The sequence below is a fragment of the Falco rusticolus genome, chromosome 13, assembly GCF_015220075.1.
Source record: "Falco rusticolus isolate bFalRus1 chromosome 13, bFalRus1.pri, whole genome shotgun sequence".
Lineage (NCBI taxonomy): Eukaryota > Metazoa > Chordata > Aves > Falconiformes > Falconidae > Falco > Falco rusticolus.
Window position 1 is genome coordinate 13,120,493 of NC_051199.1, and position 19,451 is coordinate 13,139,943.

Sequence of the window (19,451 nt, forward strand, 5' to 3'; positions counted from 1 at the left end):
AATCATATCACATTAGAAAATAATTTAATTGCAGGCAAATTAAACAGTAGTAACATAACACTAAAATAAACTACACAAGAGCAACAAATACCTACTACAAGCATTCAATTGCACAGTCCCACTAGATAACTTGTATTTGGTAAGTAATTTTGAAGAGGAAAATCTGCATACAGCACTGTGATACACACCTTTGAAACTACTTCTGTTAAGACTTTTTTCACCATCAGGAACAACATACAAACATTAACTGTTGTTGTATTACATAAAATACTGCCTAAATGAGCTAAGTCCTGCTTCTGTAAACAAGCTCTTAGGGATGCTCATAGGTCATCAATTAATCTCAAATGTTGCCTATATCAGACTTGCTCTTTCCTGTCACATGCAACTACAGGGTCACATACTATTTCTAATGGGCAATCAAGTGCTTTGGTTGTTGCAGACTATGGTATCACCAGAAGCTGCTTTTAAAACGGCAAGGATCTCATTTTTTCCTCTCCATTTTCCCTCTTGTCTCCCACCAGGTAGCAGCGGTGCAGAGGCAATGAAGCAGGGCTGGTAAGGACATGGCCTGGATGTGAGTACAGGGAAGAGGAGGAAGACATGAGAACAAACACAAAACGTTTCCTATCACTATGGAAAACAGCAGCATTCTAGTGTGCTTTCTCCCGGTGCTTGGCCAGCCAGGAGAGCTCTTGTGGGAAGAGGTCACTGTGCTTCCTTCTGCAGAAAACGCATTCTTAAGATCTTTAAAACAGAGGTTTGGAAAGGTTACTAATTTGCATAGCATATAGCACCTGAAAGGGCCTTACGACTGCCAAGCCAAGATGAAAAGCCTTTTTGCATCATACTACTGCTGCCTTTGCACAGTAACAGTATCAGCTTCTCCCTAGGACCCCTGTTTTTGCAAGAAATAGAACACCATAAATAGGAGAAAATTTTAATTCAGAGAAGGAACAGGGGAGCCACAGGGGTAAATATCAAGTGTAAGATACAAGGGCCTTAACTCATTCCAAGAGAAAAGATAAGAATTAAAATTCCTATGAACATCTTCAAAGAGAGCACTGCAGTTTGTTCACAACTGAACTTTCAGCTCTGGATTTACAACTGTATGTTTCCCTATTGATTCATATCGGTGCTTCAGTTAAAACACTGAAGATGATACACATGCATTGTCAGACCAAGACGACTCTCCACCTATTATGAAAATTCAAACACTTACATTTAATTCTCTGGAAGATGTAGATAATTTAACTGGTTCAATACCTAAGAAAATGCAACTAAGTACTTGAGATGTTTTTTGTTGCATCTTGCACTTCAGCGATCCAAATGATAAAAAAATTACAGCAGAACTTTAGTTTGCACAGAAATACATATTTTCATTATGATGGTCCTAGTAACACATTTATAAAGACCATCCAATGAACAGGAGCCCTTCTCTCAGTTTTATAATCTTTGTATCTAAGTTTAGAAGAGCTTGAAAACAAACTTTAATTTCATGAGACCTGAAATGAGAAGTGTGGCAGATCTAAAGGAATTTCTCTTATGAAAGAATTATCTACCTAAGCCCTCAGACAAAACAAAGCGTGATGCAATATTATAATACTGCAGCAGAACAAGAACTTTATAGCATTCCACTTCAACGTCAGACAGGTCCCAGGCCAGGTGTTATCTGTATGTCACATAGTCACAGAGCAACTGTACCACCTACTGCTTTTGGGAATCTTGTCATTTCACTACTCCTAAGCTGAAACCAGCAAACAATCCCATGCATACACAGGTATCATTTATTACTTTTTGTACAGCTCATGTGGTATTTCTGCTTTACAACACTGCCCCTGAGTGTTTGGATTACCGGGCAGAGCAGGAGCAGAACTCCTGCTTCTGTCCATCTGCAGCAAGACGAATCCAGCCATGAAGCAAGCACTTGACAGGCATCCGCATTGTTAAATACTTCCATCAAGTCCTAGTAGGTGAAGGGGTTTCCAAATGGGGCAAGGGGAAAGAAAAAAAGATTCACAACCAGGCTCTTGGATGGGGCAGACTGTCACGAGCTGCCCTTGTAGATTTATCAGCCTTCTTCACTGCTTGACATACTGTTCAAGTAGCAGAACTCTGCCTGCAATCCTTTTCTTCCCTTACAGAAACCAACTTTCCCATTAACCTGAAAAGTTTTTATTCTCTCTGCCCTAGAATTAATCCAGATTATAGCATGCAGAAGTTGTAAATAGGTAGTGAATCCATTAACTGGCTGTTTTCTTATACCTGTAAGCCCTAACAGACTCATTTGTAGACATACTGTAGTAGTATCACTTACAGAAGGAACTCATATAGGACCTAAAAAGGGCTTGCATCACAAACTACAAGAAACCTGCATGGGCTGTCAGTGCAGAACAGCTAATGTCCTTTACATTGTTTTTGAAGCATGTCCTGTATAAGACAGGTTTTGAGGCTTGTTTAAGACCCTCTTGACCAACTTCAGCAGTTAAACTCATTCATTTTCTTCCACAGTGACATGTGAAAGAAGAACTAGTATAGCCATTTAACTAACCTTACCTATGATAAGGCAACCACCCTCTGAGAGGCAGCAACAAGTAACTTTACAAGCACATGTATATAAATTCAGATCAGACAACCAACCTAACAGTCTCCAAATAATCTGCTGCAGTCATATTATTTATTTTATCCTAAAAATAAAACTCTGAATATTTGCTGATCCCCCCCCCCCCCCCTTCTCAATACTGTCTTGGTGTCTTGCCTTCTTACCTGAAGGATGGATAGGAATGGAAGTACAAAACAGGCAAGAAAAACACATGATATAAGGAAAGAATGAAATAACCCATTATTACAGGGTGATTTAAATTACATCTAGGTACAATGTATATGGTAAGCACATAAATATCTCATCTCAAAGAGAATCCGTAACTTTTATTTAACATTTTATTATTCACAGCTGCTTTCATTGGTTTTCTAAGCAAGGTCAAATTTCCCATAATCAGTGTTCCACAAACAGATACCAGAAGCGTCCTACGTTTAGAGCAGGTCAGCAGTGAGCCCAGCCCTGGTAATTCTCCCATCATGTACTCAAAAAGTTAGCAAGGAAAAACAATGATGGGGAATGTTACTCATCTCACATACACATTCAGTCTAGGGAAACATTTTGCTATGTGCTTGAACCGCAAGCTTCCTTGGAGACAAGGTTGCTCATCATAGCTTATGCATGTGAGATGCAAAGACATTTTAGCCTAAGCTCACTGCACTTTGTTCTTGCGATGCATTAGGAGCACAAACATCCCCAGACTACTGTGTCCCAGTTGAGGGATAGTGATTTCAGAACATGGAGGTGATAGCTTCCTGATGGGTACAAGTTTGATGAAAGGTAAGTGCCCTTTAAGAGTTTTCCAGATGTCTAAATTCCAGTACTTTAAAGTTCCCTTTCCTTGATGCCTCAATGGAAAGAAAAAAAAAGTGAAGTAGAGAAACTCACTCCCTCAACTCACTCCGCAGACCATCGAAATATTTCAGACAGTGTAACAGACAAACACTAACCTTACACGTGAAACAGGTTTCAGGCTACAGAAACCCACAGATGTACTTTAAACTCTAGAACTCTCCAAATTCAGCAGCATTCTTAGGCCTTCTAACAGCAACTGCAAACACTAGGGCTGACACTACTGGTCTGAGTGTGCAATTCTGAGTAACTAAGATTGGGAAATCCTGAAGAAGTGCTACAAATTAGTACAGAAAGTATATGACCATCCTTGTTTTTACAAGGGTTAATATTGTTTATTTGTATAAACAAATAAAGATTTGTTATTTATTTTGCAAATCTGCTGAAAAGGTATACTTAAACATGAAAACTGAGTTCTACTTCCATCTGTACCACAGTAACTGATTTTCTGTAAATAAACCCAGAAACATTAACTAAGTAACTAAGTTTGCATAGTTTAATATGCAAAATTTCAAAGCATACATACCAATAAAATATTTACTCTATAAAATAACTACAGCGTTGCATTAAAGCCAACAACAAAAACATATTTTTGTATTCAGCACAAGAGCATGTTGCTCAGACAACGTCCTGTATCTGTCCTCAAAGGTTTTCAAACCCCAAAGCCCTGAGCAGCCCTAACAAAGCAGGGAGCAACTGGGCTCTGAATCCAAGTGTCAAAAAGCCTTATGCAAAGCACCAGAGTAGATGGCCTCTTGAGATGCCTTCCAACGTATGTCACTCTATGACCTTATCACATAACACTCCATGGATTTTACTGGCATTGGTATTTATCTTTTGACTGCATTGAACAAAAGGTCAAAACCACAAATGATTTGGATTTCTGCAGCTATTCCACATACATCAGTAGAATTACTTATTTATACTACAGTTGAATACGGCCTATGAAATAAGTAAGTCAAGGGCTTTGCATACACACATCAATTTATTTTCTGGTGTGGTCAGCTTGAATCAAACAGATCTAAGACATCTGAAAGCCTTACCTGGAACTACACACCAAATAAAACTATTAATAAAGCCCACAAAAAAGACCATTCTGAGACTTGAGAATTAATTTAACCGAACTATGCCCTTGGCATGAATCTAACCAAAAATGCACAAAAGCTTTTGCAGTTACTTAACAGAGAGCCACCCTAGGGCTATCTGCACTTTTCCTGTGGGGTACTTCCTGAGCTGTGTTGGTTCCTAAACCTGTCCAGATTTAATTAGACTGCAGGATGCCCTATCAAAGGCAGTCAACAAGTAAACTGCCTGGGGCCTGAAGTCATATTCACCTCACTGACCACCAAGCTTAATCAGAACTGTTCTCCACACAAATTGTGTACCTCAGGAAGCACAGATATTTAGGCAGAAAAGTAAGGTCAGAACGTTAGACATTTCATAAGCTTCCTCAGAAATCACAATAGGGGAGTCAAATATAGAGCCTCTAGACACCACATTAGAGGCTTGTTAACGCGGCAAAGAAACAGGAAGGCCCTCAGTCTTCCAGAAACTGAAAGTGCACCAACATTAGTAAAAAAATATGCCACCTTTACATTCTTTCTTGAGTTTTGAGACTTAGACTCAGTAGAAGGATTTTCCCCCGGTCAAAGGTGAGATGCTTCAAAAAAATGAGAAGCTCTCTGATAAATTTGGAGTAATGTTATAGGAATCATAGAATATGTCAAAGACTATCTCAAGTTGGAAGGGACCCATAAGGATCAGTAACAAAACAGCATAAAGCATTTCCCCAGTTATCAACCTGATCTACAGCTGAGGAAACTCCACATCCTTAAAGAGCTTCTAACCAGTTTACATTTATCAAAATACTGCAGAAGATTATGGGGTATGCATTTGTGGTATACAAAAATAAGACAAGATTTTTTGAATTTGAAAGTCTGTGTGTTTGATTTCTTGTACAGACAAATACAAGAAATCAAACACAAAGACCTTCAAATTCTGAAAGCTAGAAGTGACTGGCAGCACGCCAATATATATACATATATGTAAAAAAAGTAATACATGTTGTAGAACTGTACTTACATTTTTTGCCGTCATGTCAGACAGTATTGCTTTATATTCCGTAAAACCATAAGATATGCCTTTTCATCTTCACAGAATCTTTAAAATGAACATCCTGTAAGAAAATTAATAAAATATCTTAGTATAAATACATTTTCAGTTACCTCTCAAGCTGAAGCTCTGCATCTCCAGAGGACAGGTTTTTTCTTTTACACTTTTTGATAAAATCAATCAGCACAGTAGTCAGGTCCTGCACAGATACTAGAAATGTACACTGCCTGTAACAGGCAGAGTAATCTTATAGATAAAGGCCCAATTTACACAGAGGCCTAACTACATTAACGTGCTAGCAAAGTACGTCATACCATTACTAAAATCTTGTAATTAAAACCATGCAATCATTTGCATCTAATGCAGACTGACTCTGAAAACTGGAAGTGAATTAATTCTCTCCATCGTGTCTCTTTAGGCTCCAACAACAGAGAAAGCTTCTAATTGCATCACTGCAGACATCCAAAGATTCTGATAAAAAGTAGGAAATACTATGAAATATATATACACAGCAAATATTAAGTACTTCTAGGAAACATCCAAGAAAAAACATTCCCGTTCAAACTCATCTTTTTAGTATTTTCAGGCTTTTTTATTAAACCTATGTAATTAGAATTATCATATTAGAATTCCAGGAAGAGACAAACATTTTGGTATACTGAAAGTACTTGAAGTGACTTGTTCTTTCAATCAAAGCTTCCAAAAGTCTTACAGAAAACGGAACAAAACAAGTTACAATGTTAACAAAAAAACCCCCGAAACCGAAACAAGTCAATGCTGGGAGCACAAACCAATTTAAAGATAGAATTAACTTGACAAAGGGTTTAAGTACTTCAAAAGTACTTTGTAAGTACTACTTGCTGTTAAAAAAATGGGACTACAAAAGACATCTGAATTGCACTTGGATGTATAAGAAAGGAAGACCTGTTCGCACTTTCAAGTGTGGAATCAATTCAGTCAGATCTTTTGAAAGATCTTTTGAAAGATGCCTAAACTAGTTACCAAATATAAGTCATGACCACTTACAGCAGAACTCACTAGCTAAAAACGCAGGGTGCAATTTATGCTCTTTCCTCTGGTTTTTAACCTACAGAAGGTCTAAGAAATGCCAGTGTCTCCACCTCCCTCCTAGAAAAGCGCCAGAAACCGTTTCAGTAGTGTGCATAGCTAACGGGGAACTCTACCATCACTGCATTAGTGATTTTGGACAATCCAGAAGAATTTTAAATTCTAGGATGTTTCTGTAGATTTCTGGGTTTATTCAGTCATCATATCAATTAAACTGTTATTAGAGTTAGTGGTAAACATTTTGTTCAACTTAGAGGTGTTCTCCATTTCCTGTTGAATGAGTTGTATTTCTCTTCCTTAATGCCCCTATTTATTGCAACCATAATTAAGCAGTTACTCCAGCATATGAACACCACACAATTCTGTCTACTAAGACACTCTCCCACGAAAACTCTAAGTTTTAGTTTCACAATAAAACATCCAAGAAAATAATAAACTTTTTCCTCTGCTTTCTGAGAGCGCATTACAGAGATATATGTATTCACACCCTGGGGAAAGGGACTACTGGCTCTGCGTAGCAATCCTGAAACTTGAAGAGCCACAGAAAAGCCATAAACCTACAGTGGTCACAGCAAAGACCAAATACTGAATCCTTGCATTGCATCTGAAAATTCTGATTTATGTGCCTTATCTTTTTCTACCTTCCTCCTCTTTCCACACAAGCTCTTCAAATACATCATCTGGAGCTCTGGCCAAAATTCATTATGCAGTTTGACCTCCCCCTCTTGCTTTAAGAGGCTTTACAAGTAATTTACTCAAATAAAACACAGTTAAGAATACATTTGCTAACCAGTTTTAACCTGTTTACAGATAAGCAAACTAGTTTCATCTTCAACAAGTTATTTGCTGTCAAGCTTAGTGATCCAGAAGGTATTGTCCATAAACTATTACAGTCCTTTGCCACAATGCTCTTCAGCCAGTAGGAACAGTTGGTTTTCTTCCAGCTTTATGAACACATTTTGTCAAGCTCAAGAAGCCAGACTTTGTGACCCCACCATCTGCCACGACCTCTTGTCAGGTTCAGACAAAAGAACCTACACAGATGGCCTCAAAATGGAGGTTCTCTTCATTCCTAATTGCTGTTTGACAGCTTGCACCACACAGATAGAGAAACGTAACACTCAACCTTTTTGTTCTTTAGCTGGTTTCTACTGAAATGAGGCTGCATAAAGACAGGTTCAGAGCCCAAAGTACATAAAACACAGAGATTGCTTTATTTGAACTAAGGTTGTCCCTTCATAACCTAAGCCTTGGTTTATAAACCACTCCCATAATTTTGCTTTTTGGTCAGATACTGCACAGTACAGTGAATCAACTGAACTGTCCAACTTTGTAAACGTTTGAGTTAAAAGTTTCTAGAACATATGTTGTCTAATCACTTATACCAATAACATTAAAAATCCAGTCTGGCATTAAATGGCATTAAATTTACAAAAGCCCAGATAATAAAGCTCTAGTTACAACAAAACAGTACAAGAGTGTTTACATGTACCTATTCCTGTTGCAAGTTAAAAGCCAGATCTATTCTGAATTTCAGTGATACTGAAGCTGAATCCCAGCACAAGAAACAATGCAAAACAGTAAGCAGTTATCTGCAGAAAAATATCATATTCTTTCCTAGGTTTATTTTCCATGGTACAAAATCTTATTTTTAAATTATCCCTTTTAAGATATACATACTGGCTAAAACCTAACAGCAGAAAAGCCCTGTACCATAACTGTCAATTTTCTGTCCCTGAAAATTAAGTTTTACCAAACTTATCCTGGTTTTCTTTAGCTTTCTCCAGTTCTTATCAGTACTTCACACAGACCAGCATCACACAAAGATTCTCTCCAGTCCCAGAGGCCACTTCCACTTCTCAACAGAAAGTGCCATTTGTGTAAGTATTACATCAGTGTTAAACAACTACAAATTAAGACAACTATTGGACAGTTACCTAAATTGTTATGATGAAAAGTCTTCATGGAACACAGAAGATGATGTAGGTGTTTTAGTATACCAGAATGATCTTTGTCATCACCAAGGAGTTTTTTCAGTTACTTGATCAAGAGTATTGCAAAGTGAAAATTATTCAGAGTAACTGGGTCAGTTAAGAGGAAAGAAAGTGTCACCAGTTTCAAAAAAAAAAAAAGTAATGCCAGCCTTTCTACTAGAAATTAGTTTATATTCTTCACACCCCTCTCTATATTACTAACCTTCAAGCTATGGTACTGCAAGGCTCATTTCAGAAGACAGCAGTAACAAAATGATTCCTTATTAATCAGTACAAGCTCAGTTTTAAACCACTAATTTATGCACAGCACCTACATGGATCAGACCATGTGTTACACATATGTTGCTTCACTCTGTCTCAGTTTTCAGACCAGGAAAATTTCAAAATTACAAAGTACTTATCAGAAATCCACCTGCTCCCAGGAAGTGTCTCCCCATCTTATTCCTACAAAACATTTCAATATCCAACTCCCTTTTGAAGCGACTGAGATTAAAAACGGTCAAATTTAGTGAAAATATCTGTGTGTACTAGCCAAATTAATGTATTGGCACCCCGAGAAACAAAAATACAACTTTGTTACCAGATTTCTGCAATTTAAATTACAGATTTTGCATCTCTATAAGAAGATGCCATTGATTTGTCAACTTTTTTCCCGAGTCTTCTTCAGATGACTTAAGTCCCAGTTTTATCCTTTATTTACGTACACAACAAATAAACTTGGCCTACAAACTGCAAAAGGCAGGAATATCCATGTCCATATAACATCCAGCTTGTCATTTAATGTAGAACTTCAAAAAGCCAACCAAGGGGTGTATTCAACAAGCTGCATACACAGAATGGGAAATAAGTCACCATCTTCAGTTATCACACAGATAATTTTTATTATTACAAGACCAGATTATCAAATATCAAATTTTTATTTTGAAAATAGTATTAGAAAGTAGCTCTTAGGAAAATCGGAAAGGAACTCCCACCATGATGTGTTTGATGAAGGTCTTGTAGGTACTAAACTTATTTTTCCAGTTTTTACTGTAAGCCACTGGATGCCTTCAACAAAGCCCTTGTATATAACAGACAAGGTAATTAGAGAGACTGACCAAAGGAAATCTAAGTGACTTGACTGCTAAATTATATGAGGAGTTTTTAACAAAATAAAATAACTTAAGAGTAGTGAGTTTAAAAGCTTCATTGTTTAATCATTTTTATGTGACTTAAGAGACTGCAACCTACGAATCCAAAATACAGAAGTTTTCACTACTACCTGACACGAAAACAAAGTAAGCATGACCACTTTAAACCAAGATGCAAATGGAAGATACAACAACTGAAACCTAATTTGAAAGTGAGGTTCTCATCTTGTAGTTTGGGGAAACCAGGTGACAGAAGAAATCTGAAGGAACAGAACCAAGTAAGTACCTGCAATTGACCAGGTTCTCCCAAGTTATGTGACTGAGCAAAATGCCAATGTGTGATCAGAACAAATTAACCGACACCTCCTGACAACAGCAGTTATCATGACTCAGATTTACACAGCACAAAAAACCTGGAAGACTAGACAAGGCCTACATGTAAGTTCAATTGGTATAAACTGTAGCACTTAACTAATAACTCACATGTACTGTGGTTTGATAAAAGCATGTAAGGGGAAATGCCCCTTTAAGAACCTCTTGCTGTATATATTGAGGCAACAAACTAATAAGATCCCCTACAATACTCTCAGACTTGATCCCAAATGCTACATCCCCGTTAATCCCACTGCCTGTGATATTTATTCTCACTGTTGTAGATATTATAACATGACTAGCAAAAGCACTGTTGATGGAGGCTACTGAATATCTTGAACCCCAGGGATGAAAACAGGTCTGAGTGGATGTACAAGTGACAAGAACACACAACACAAGAACAAAATCCAAAGCTGTAATCAAACTCTCCCCTAGATGAAAATGCCTGAAGTCTCCATGCACTTAACAGCACCGTTGAGCCTCAAGTTCTGCTGCTTGTGCAGTCCTGACAGTGCCGAGACCCAAATCCCATCAATCCGGAACTAGGTATTCCTTCCCTCAAGGGACTCAGTTTGTTAGGCATGCTCTTAGGCATGCCCGATGTCATGTAAATACTAGTGGTAAACCATGTGTGTAAGAATAGAAGCAGCACTCATGGCTTATTTCACAACCAACAAGGTGAAGCATGTCCCTTACTGCTCAAATAAGGAGGATGTTACATTAAACATGTGGAATAATCTCAGGTAGCTGAACCTCTGAAAGCTCATTTTAATTCCCCAAACTAGTCTACTGTCATTCAAGATAAAAGTTCATACGGCTTAACATCAGAACAGCGGATAACATCCATGCAGCCCTTAAAGTAAGATGATCTAAAATTTTTGAGTTTTATAGACATTTTTATCAGCACAGATATGCACAGATACATTTGGAATTAACAGAAATTTAGCTGCCATTCTTTTAAGTAGACAACCTATTGTGTAAGCTCACCTTTTGCTCTCTAACTAGGTTTCTAGCCCAGGGTTTTTTCCATAGCCAACTACTACACAGGGCACAACATTTGGGAATCTACTGCTTCCATGGGAAAAGGCACGTACAACTTCTTTTCAGAGTAAAGAGCACGCTGTGTTTTTACAAACATATTTTTTGCCTGAAGAAGTTTCCTGTTAGTAATGGATTGACATTTGAAAAAAATTTAGTGATCCATATGAATGACTACAATATCTTGCTAAGACAGTCTTTGTGCATTGCCAATAATAGATTAGCTCCTCTTTCAATTACGCTCAGTTGAAAAAATCTTTTTTGACTACTGAGACGTCAAACAAGCTTCTTGCTATCACCAGCTTGCATACTGCATGATGTATCAGAGAATGCTCTAGATATTAATCTGGTCTTGTAATGAGTTTTAATTTTGAGATTTTAAAATTTCCGGAGTTATCAGTACTTTGATAAACACATGGAACAGTTCAACCACCCTGCTGAGATACACTTTTGTCTACACCCTGCAGCTGAAAGCATCTTAACATCCAGTGAACTGAAGATAATTTTACATTTGCATTTAATTAAAAATCACCAAGTTATATAGGGATAAAGAACTTGATGATGGAGACTTAGTTACTATTTCGTACATTCTCCTTGTAATTTGCTAGAAGCTTTGTTCTAGTTTAAAGCCATAATTAACTCTACTTTTGCATGGATTGAAGATTATGACACTGTTCACTGAAGGGTAAAGGTTACAAAAAATTTAATGCTTTTTTAGTTATAATTAAATTCAAAGGCAAAAGGGAATTTTTCTAGTGATGCACAAGCTCTCAAATACTGATTATAGCACGCAAAATTATCTAAAGGATACAGTTCCATGAAACAAATTGCACTGATGCAAGATCCTATCCCTGCTATCATTACTAAAAGGGTTTTCTCACTTTGCCCTACTTGTTCTGCTTCACATTCCTTCCCCATGCTATGTGCTTTCAACAGCTCCCATTTCTACCTGACTACCTCAATGAACCAATTTAGTTCTAAAATTGTCAGAATAGCAACAATGGGGCTGAAAGGGGGAAGAAGAAAGTTTTCCATATGCTGCAACCCACTGGAAGTTCAGATGACCATCTAGGCCTGTGCACAGGACAGGACTAACCCTTTGCACTTAGCAAACTGCTCAGCTCAGTCTGGTTTGCAGAACCATCATGACTCTTTCCAAAAAAAAAGCATTTATGATCTCCTGAAAATTTACTTAAGGATTGAAATGTGACAATAGATTGGATATGGTTTGTTTGTATGAAGACTACTCCATGCTTTTTAAGAGTTCACTGGAGTCTGTGCATGCTTCAAAAACCCATTAGGAAGAAGAGGGATGTTATGTCTTCAGATCATAGTTTTTCCAATTTCTTATACAGCAAGAAGCAGGATGAATAACTTGCTTTTGACGGACAGAAGATGCCTGCTGTTACATAGAATCAATACACAGCTTGAAATTTTACCAGTTGTATATACAAAGTTATTAAATTTTTTAAAAAAAATCTAAATGTATTTACAATTATGTTATATTTTAAATAAACTGAAGCTTACGACAATCAGATTGCACATTTAAGAGAACAGAAATATATTTTTTAAGCTGCTCAAGTCTCAAGGTCAAGTCTATAATGAAAGGAAAAGTTACCTCTTTCCTTACAATAAATGGAGAGCCCATGTACACAAAGGGTTTTTATTTCACTCTGGGGACATAAACTCACTTTCACTTTCAGTTCCTAATCTCATTCATAATTATTGGTTATTTTACCACCATAATTTCTATTAAAGGTCAATTACTGTTATTCTGGTAATTACAGCTATTGGTCAGATAGGAAAGGTTTAATACTTGGATGACCATTATGACTCACAAGTGACTTTTAATATATTAATGGCCTGGAATTCACAAGCTTTAATGAACAAATACTGATACATTTGCTTTAAGACTTTAATTCCCACAAATATCATTATAATAGCTGCTACCAAGTTGAAGAATTCATCTATGCAACTTCACTAAAAGTTCATAGCCTGAAAAACAGGGCATACTTGTAGCAACCTGCCAGCTTCATTCTGAACATATGACTTTATTCTTGTGACTTTTTTTACACTTACATCTTGGGCTGAAATTCCCAGTAACAAAACAGTGAACAAAAATGGTCATTTACTCATGCAGAACACATCTAACATACCATGAAGAAACAAACTATGAGTTCCTACCAAAGCAACCTTTTCATGCACCTTCCCAGATGATATAGTCACCCAAACAGAGGTTAGTAGTAAGGGCCTCTGTGGAACAAAAGAACTAAAGAGATCGTAAGACAGAATTCAATCATTTGCTATTCCCACCCAAACTGAGGCAAATCTGGCAGCAACAGGAACCTGATGAAACAGGAGAAACCTGACTTACCAAACAGCAGAACATGCCCTAACTTTAACAGGGAAAAAAAATAATCAAGCTGCAAGACCAGAATTACATTCACAAATGGACTTCAGTCTACAGAAGTTAACAAAAACGTTTGGGACACAGGCACCCCGTTCACTGTTAGGACAACAGCTATCTAGGAACAGGAGAAGCAGCATAATCTCAACTACCATCACTGCTTCCTCTTACCACTGTTCTGTAAAATTTCACTGACTGCAATGATGTAAAACCAGTCAAAAGAAAAGGAACATCATCTTTATAAAATGGATTATTTCTAGAAGCTGTTAAGCAACAGCACGTTTAGAAGCTTTGTGAAAAACTTGCCTGTTAGTGTCTATCAAATATCCTAAAGACTGTAAACCAGGAAGATCACAGTGCCATGGGGACCCTGGATATTGCCTTCAAAGATACCTCTAAAGGAGCCCCCTCTGCAATTCATGCTTAACTGATCTGTGAAGTTAACAGTATCAAGTTGTCTTCTACCTCTCTTTTAAACATTATCACGAAGTCAGAAATAATGAAATTGCATCAACACCTGAATTGCTGCAGCTCACAACCAAGGGTACTAACAAAACCAATGCTTATCTTTTTCCAGCTTAGTTTCAGTCTCTATTGTGACAGCCAATACTAATGTGAGCTATCTAAAGCATTATTTTATCACCAAGTTAGTGCTGCAAAAACCTAAAAATTTCTATAGGTTTCAGTAACAACAAGTATTATCAAAATGCTACTATTCAGTAGGCTTTGGATTCTGCAGGCTGTGTTCTGAAAGGCAAAGAACTTCAACAGTAGTATGTAAATAGTCAGATCTAGCAGTTATTTCAAATAACATCCCTTTTCATTTAATTACTATTCTGTATTTCACTAGAAATATGACATTCTAGAAAGCTATGTTTTTGTTACAGATCCTACTAACACATATATTAGTACACACATTATTAGCTTATATTACAATATATAGTAGTCTTCCAAACTGAATTATCATAGGCATACAGTTTGATTTGCTTAGACTGGTTTTTTAAATGCTATTAATATTGGAAAGTATGAAACTTGAACAGTCTGTAAAGACCTTTATTGGAAACTGTGCTCAGGAAATCAGACAAAGTAGCAAAAAAGTTCCGTTAATGAAACTGTAACAGTAAGATCACTTACTACTGTGTCACCTTTTTGCGAAAGAGCTATAGTCTACAAATCAAGTGACAAGGAGGGGAAAAGAATTGGTATCAGTTCAACACTGGATGCTACAAACACCACATAAACAATCAGACCAGGAAGTTGTTAAAAAACTGTCACTCCCTACCACACCTGCACCTTTTTACATATTTCCTAGCCTATGCTTAGTTTTTCAGATCCTTCGACAGGCGTTTATACTATCAGCTCTGAGCCAGTATACATACTGTTACCACACCAAGATATCTCGACTTTTTCCAATGAATACCTAAAATTTTGTGATAAACCTGTCTGACTCCAGTGGCTTCTTGGCTTTGCATGCGAGAAATCCACAAGTGTATTTCCTTGCACGAGACTAGACAGTTTATTTTCCCTGTTTCAAGATTCACTGTTGATTCATTATTAGTCATGCCCTGTGAATGTGATTGGGAAGATAGAAGAGAAATTCTTAATCATTTCACCAAGAAGTATGTAGAAAGAGAGAACAATTTAAGAAATTGTCGTTTAATAAAGACAACCCTAAGAACCCTATTTTTAGGTAGTACATCAGAAAAAATGCAATTCCAAGAACTGACTTAGACTAGCTCTAACTAAAGAACTCATTCTACTCCACATTAGGATGCACAAGTTTAAAATATTACTGTCTATATAGTATAGGCTGTAGCTTCCGCCTCCTAACCGTATCAGGTCACTATTCTATTGCTTTTAGAGATTTGCACTAAACTTGCCTGTAGGCAGTGAAGAGTTCTGCACACTTAAACCAAATAACACCATAAATTCTTGAAGGGGATGGAAAGATGGAATTTTGCTTCCTCTTTTTTTGCGCTGTGAGGGTGCTCACAACTGTCCAGGAAGCATGTGCAGATGCACTAGAGGCCCCTACAATAGCGCAGAGCATATATGAGAGCAGACAAAGATAAAAAAAAAAGTCTTCTATAGTATTGACATCCCTTGCAAAACACCACTGTGCCCTTTGCCCATCTGATTTCTTTGGCCTATCCCCTTTACACTGGATAGCTGCTGTCAAGATGCTGTATTGAAAACTGCACCTTATCACTTTGTAAAGTGAGGTTGCCAGCCAGAACCCTCTGCAGCAATAAAGAGCACTCCTATCAGGAGTGTATGTTTTCTGTGAAGTTAATTACATCAATATAGCTCAAGTCAAATGGCTTGGTTTTGTTGTGTTATAAAAGTGATTTCTGTACAAACGGGAAGTGGTTATAGGAAAGTCCAGTAATTTCACAGTGAAATAAGATCACTCTTAAATTCATCCATGACACAAACTTGCTAATATTTAATAATTTTCAGTTTTTTCCTAGTATACGACTACATCATTTGACCTATTACTCCTTCCTCTTCTACAGGCATGAGACTCACTTCACAAGAAAGTTTTCAAAGGATAATAATTTATCCTTTTTTACTTTTATGACCACCCCACCTGCCAAGCCTTGTCTTATCTATAATGCAAATTTTTCCTTACTTTTTCATGTTTCTTCAAAGTGCTGTTTGTAGCACCCTATATGCTATTTTGCACAGAAGTTCCTGAAATTCAGTACTTCACTATGTACAAAACATCTCTGCATACACATAGCATTGGCACAAATAAGGGCTGTTAAGTACCATGCTGCATTTGTTCTGTAACACTGATCATCTGTCAAAGAGCCTTTGCCCCATGGGTACAAGTCATACATTTTTTTGTATGAGGATATAATACAATCAAATGAAGTAAAGTTAATTCGGGAAGGGTAAAGAAATGGAGAAAAATTTATTCACTTATCTTTCAGTTTATACTAGAACAACATTATTTTTTAACCAAATGTTATATCAGGTTACAAGTATTTACATCACACAACCTCCAAAGTTTTGCTTTGTCTTCTTGTCAGCCTAATTAAACTACATCAGTGACAGCAGTTGAAAAGAAAATAATCTATCAGCTGCTGGAAGTATTAGTGAAGAGTCACGAAAATAATTGACTTCCAAATTATGAAAACTGACCAAGTAAAAAACTTTAATTTTTAGACCGTATGTTAAATCAGATCAATTTAAACTATTCACTTTCTCTGCCAATTCAAAAATTTACAGAGAAAATAAACATAAAGTCCTTTCTACAGAGGACAACAGCATAAGCTCTCTGCTAGACAGCTCAGCATCACCCCTTCACTCGGGGAGGGAGCACGCTCTCTGATGTGGTTTTCCTCCACATTTCAAGGAAGTTTGCTTATTCCGTATTTTCCTCCTATTGTTTGTACTCCGACTCCCAAAGCCGGTATTTGTATTTGGCCGTCAGGCCCTTTGCGGCTGAGACTCGAGGCAGGCCTGGAACTCAAAGGGCGCAGGAAGAGGCGTTAAGTTTTGCTGTTGCTGCCGCCGGAGCAGCCCTCTCGGGGCGACAGCCGCCAGGCACAACCACCACGCTGCGGAGTTCAGGCCGTACCCCGCGCGGCCGCGGCCCCGGCCGGCCCCTCCTCGACCCGCCCCGCGCCCGGCGGGGGCCGCCCAGGCCGCCAGCCCCCTGCCCCACCGCGGCAGCCGGCCGGGGCCGCCCCGCCGCCGGGCCGGGCCCGCCGCCCTCAGTGCGCTCCCCACAATGGAGGCGCGGGCGGCCCGGCAGCGCCGCTGTCACCCGCCGGCCGGGCCCGCCGCCGCCCGCAGGTGTCAGGCACCGGCTCGCGCCCCTCCCGGGACGCAGCCGCCGCCCGCCGCCACCTCCCCCGCGTGCGGCACGGCCAGGGCGGGGGGCGGCCGCGGGACCGAGCCGCCAGCCGGAGGGGAGAGGGGGTGGGGGGCGGCCGTTAGGCGTCGCGGGAAGCGGCGTCCCCCCCCGCCGGGAAGAAAGACGCTGCCCTCCCTCACAGCCTGCGTCGTCCCCCCCCCCCGCCCCGGCTCCCCGCTTACCCGCAGGCCCGGCAGCGGCGAGGGAGGAGGCGGAGGGAAGGCGGTGGCGCGGGCCGGGCCTAGGCAGCGGCGCTGAGGCGACGAAACGGCGGCGGCCCCTCACCGGCGGCCGCGGCAGGGAGCCAGCCGCTCCGCCCGGCCCCGCGCGCCGACGACGCCTCTCGGGCGGGCCGGCGCCGCGCACCCACCGCTCGCGAGGAGGCCCCGGGGACGGGAGCCCACCAGGGCCAGGCCGCGAGCCCCGGCGCGTGGCAGCGCGAGCGCTCGCAGCGCCTCCAGCCCGGCCGCCGCGCGCTCCCCCCCCCCCCGACCCCCCCCCCGCGCCCGGCCCCACTCGCCGCCTCGCTCCGCCGCCGCGCCGCGCGCTGCCCCGGTCCTTCTCCCCCGCACAAGCTTGGCGGCGTCTGGCAACCGGGTGCGCCCATTGGCCGCCGCACCGCGTGAGGTCAGGCGGCCTCCCCGCGCTATTGGCTCGATCCCGTGTGTGTACACACGCCGCCCGCCAATCCGCGGGGCGACGGGCAGGGGGCGGGGCGGAAGGGCGTGGCCGGCCGGGACCGACGGCCACCGCCTCCCCAGGCAGCCCCCGGTCGGGCCGCTCTGGGGCGGGGGCCGCCGACAGCCCCAGCCGCCCTCCGCTACCGGCGCGGCCCGCCGGGGGCACCTAGCGACGCCCGTATTGTGTTCACACAGACGGAACGGCGTGGCGCGAGGTGCAGGCCCGGTCGAGCCCTCCCGCGGGGAGCTGGCGCTACCGTGCTCGGGGCCGCGGGGTCCGCCCGCCTCAGGTGACGGAGCGCGGTCGCGCCGCTGGCGGGGGCGGCGCTCGGGGAGCCTGGGGCACGGTGGGCGTTCGGTAACGGGCCGTGCGGCGGCTCCGCAGTTTCTTCGCTGGGAAACAAAGGCGCTCTGGCTAACAAAGGGACAGGGTACCGGCGCGCTGGCCCCCCGCCTCTGCCCCCGCCGGGAGGGTCGGGCCCCGGGGAACCGAGCCCAAGCTCTGCGCGTAGCGCCCACGATCAGAGCTGGAGGAAGTATTTGCTTTCAGCGTTTCCTTTTGTAAAAATTGATTTCAACAAGGCAGGATGAAGTATTCTTACAGAGAGAGCACGAACAGAAAACACGCCAGGGAGTTAAAACCCAAAAAAGATCGGCACTAGTTCCATTCAAAGCAAGCTTTCTTACAGTCTTCCTCCTACAGAGCCAGGCACACGGCCAAGGCACACAGCAACCCCTTTTTCAGATTTCTGTAACACAAATTCACCTTAACGCTGCTGAGCAAGAGGAGCAAAGCGAGGTTCATGTGGATGCAGGAACAGACGCTGGTGTGGAAACCTCTAGACCGTGCACAGAGCAGACCAAACATATGAAACTTGTGTTTTTCTTGCTTAAAAAAACATTAATTGCTGTAGAAAGACATATTTGATCCTATCCCCTTTACTAAAAAGGGAAGAAACGTCAAACAGCTGTTCAGCCTGTAAAAGAGAATTCTGAAACGAAGGAGCAAGGAGAACACTGGCAAGCAAGAACTGTTTACTTCAGAGGGATAGTTCATGAACTGAAAATCCAGCATGTGCACAGGAATCTGCTGACTTTGTGCTTTTAGTTTCTTTTCATCCTCTATAAAATACCTTCATCACATGCAACAAGACCTTTATCAACATTCGCAGTGTTGTGCAAGATAACTTCATGGAAGCATTAAAAAAAATGCAACCTGTTGTGTATTTCTCTTGGAGACCCCTGTAACAGGTACAACCACAACAGCTAACATGAAGGAGACCGAAGCATGCCCTGACACAAGCGCAGAAGGCACGCGCTGCCTTAGAAAAGGAAGC

General features: G+C 41.0%; 1 protein-coding gene across 3 annotated transcripts in view; it reads right to left on the reverse strand.

The window, feature by feature from the left end:
• The window catches only part of TFDP2 (transcription factor Dp-2), a 63,180-nt gene extending 45,154 nt beyond the window's left edge, over positions 1-18,026 (reverse strand). The window contains exons 1-2 of one of the 3 annotated variants that reach the window (XM_037406574.1): positions 17,955-18,026; positions 5,531-5,624 (exon numbers count right to left, since the gene is read on the reverse strand). In XM_037406574.1, coding sequence (XP_037262471.1) covers positions 5,531-5,545 — 15 coding nt within the window. In that variant the 5' untranslated portion in view covers positions 5,546-5,624; positions 17,955-18,026. Of the gene's footprint in view, positions 1-5,530; positions 5,625-17,616; positions 17,885-17,954 lie in introns of those variants that run through there. The other 2 variants (XM_037406573.1, XM_037406575.1) reach the window with 2 other exon arrangements.
• Positions 18,027-19,451: the final 1,425 nt, after the last annotated feature.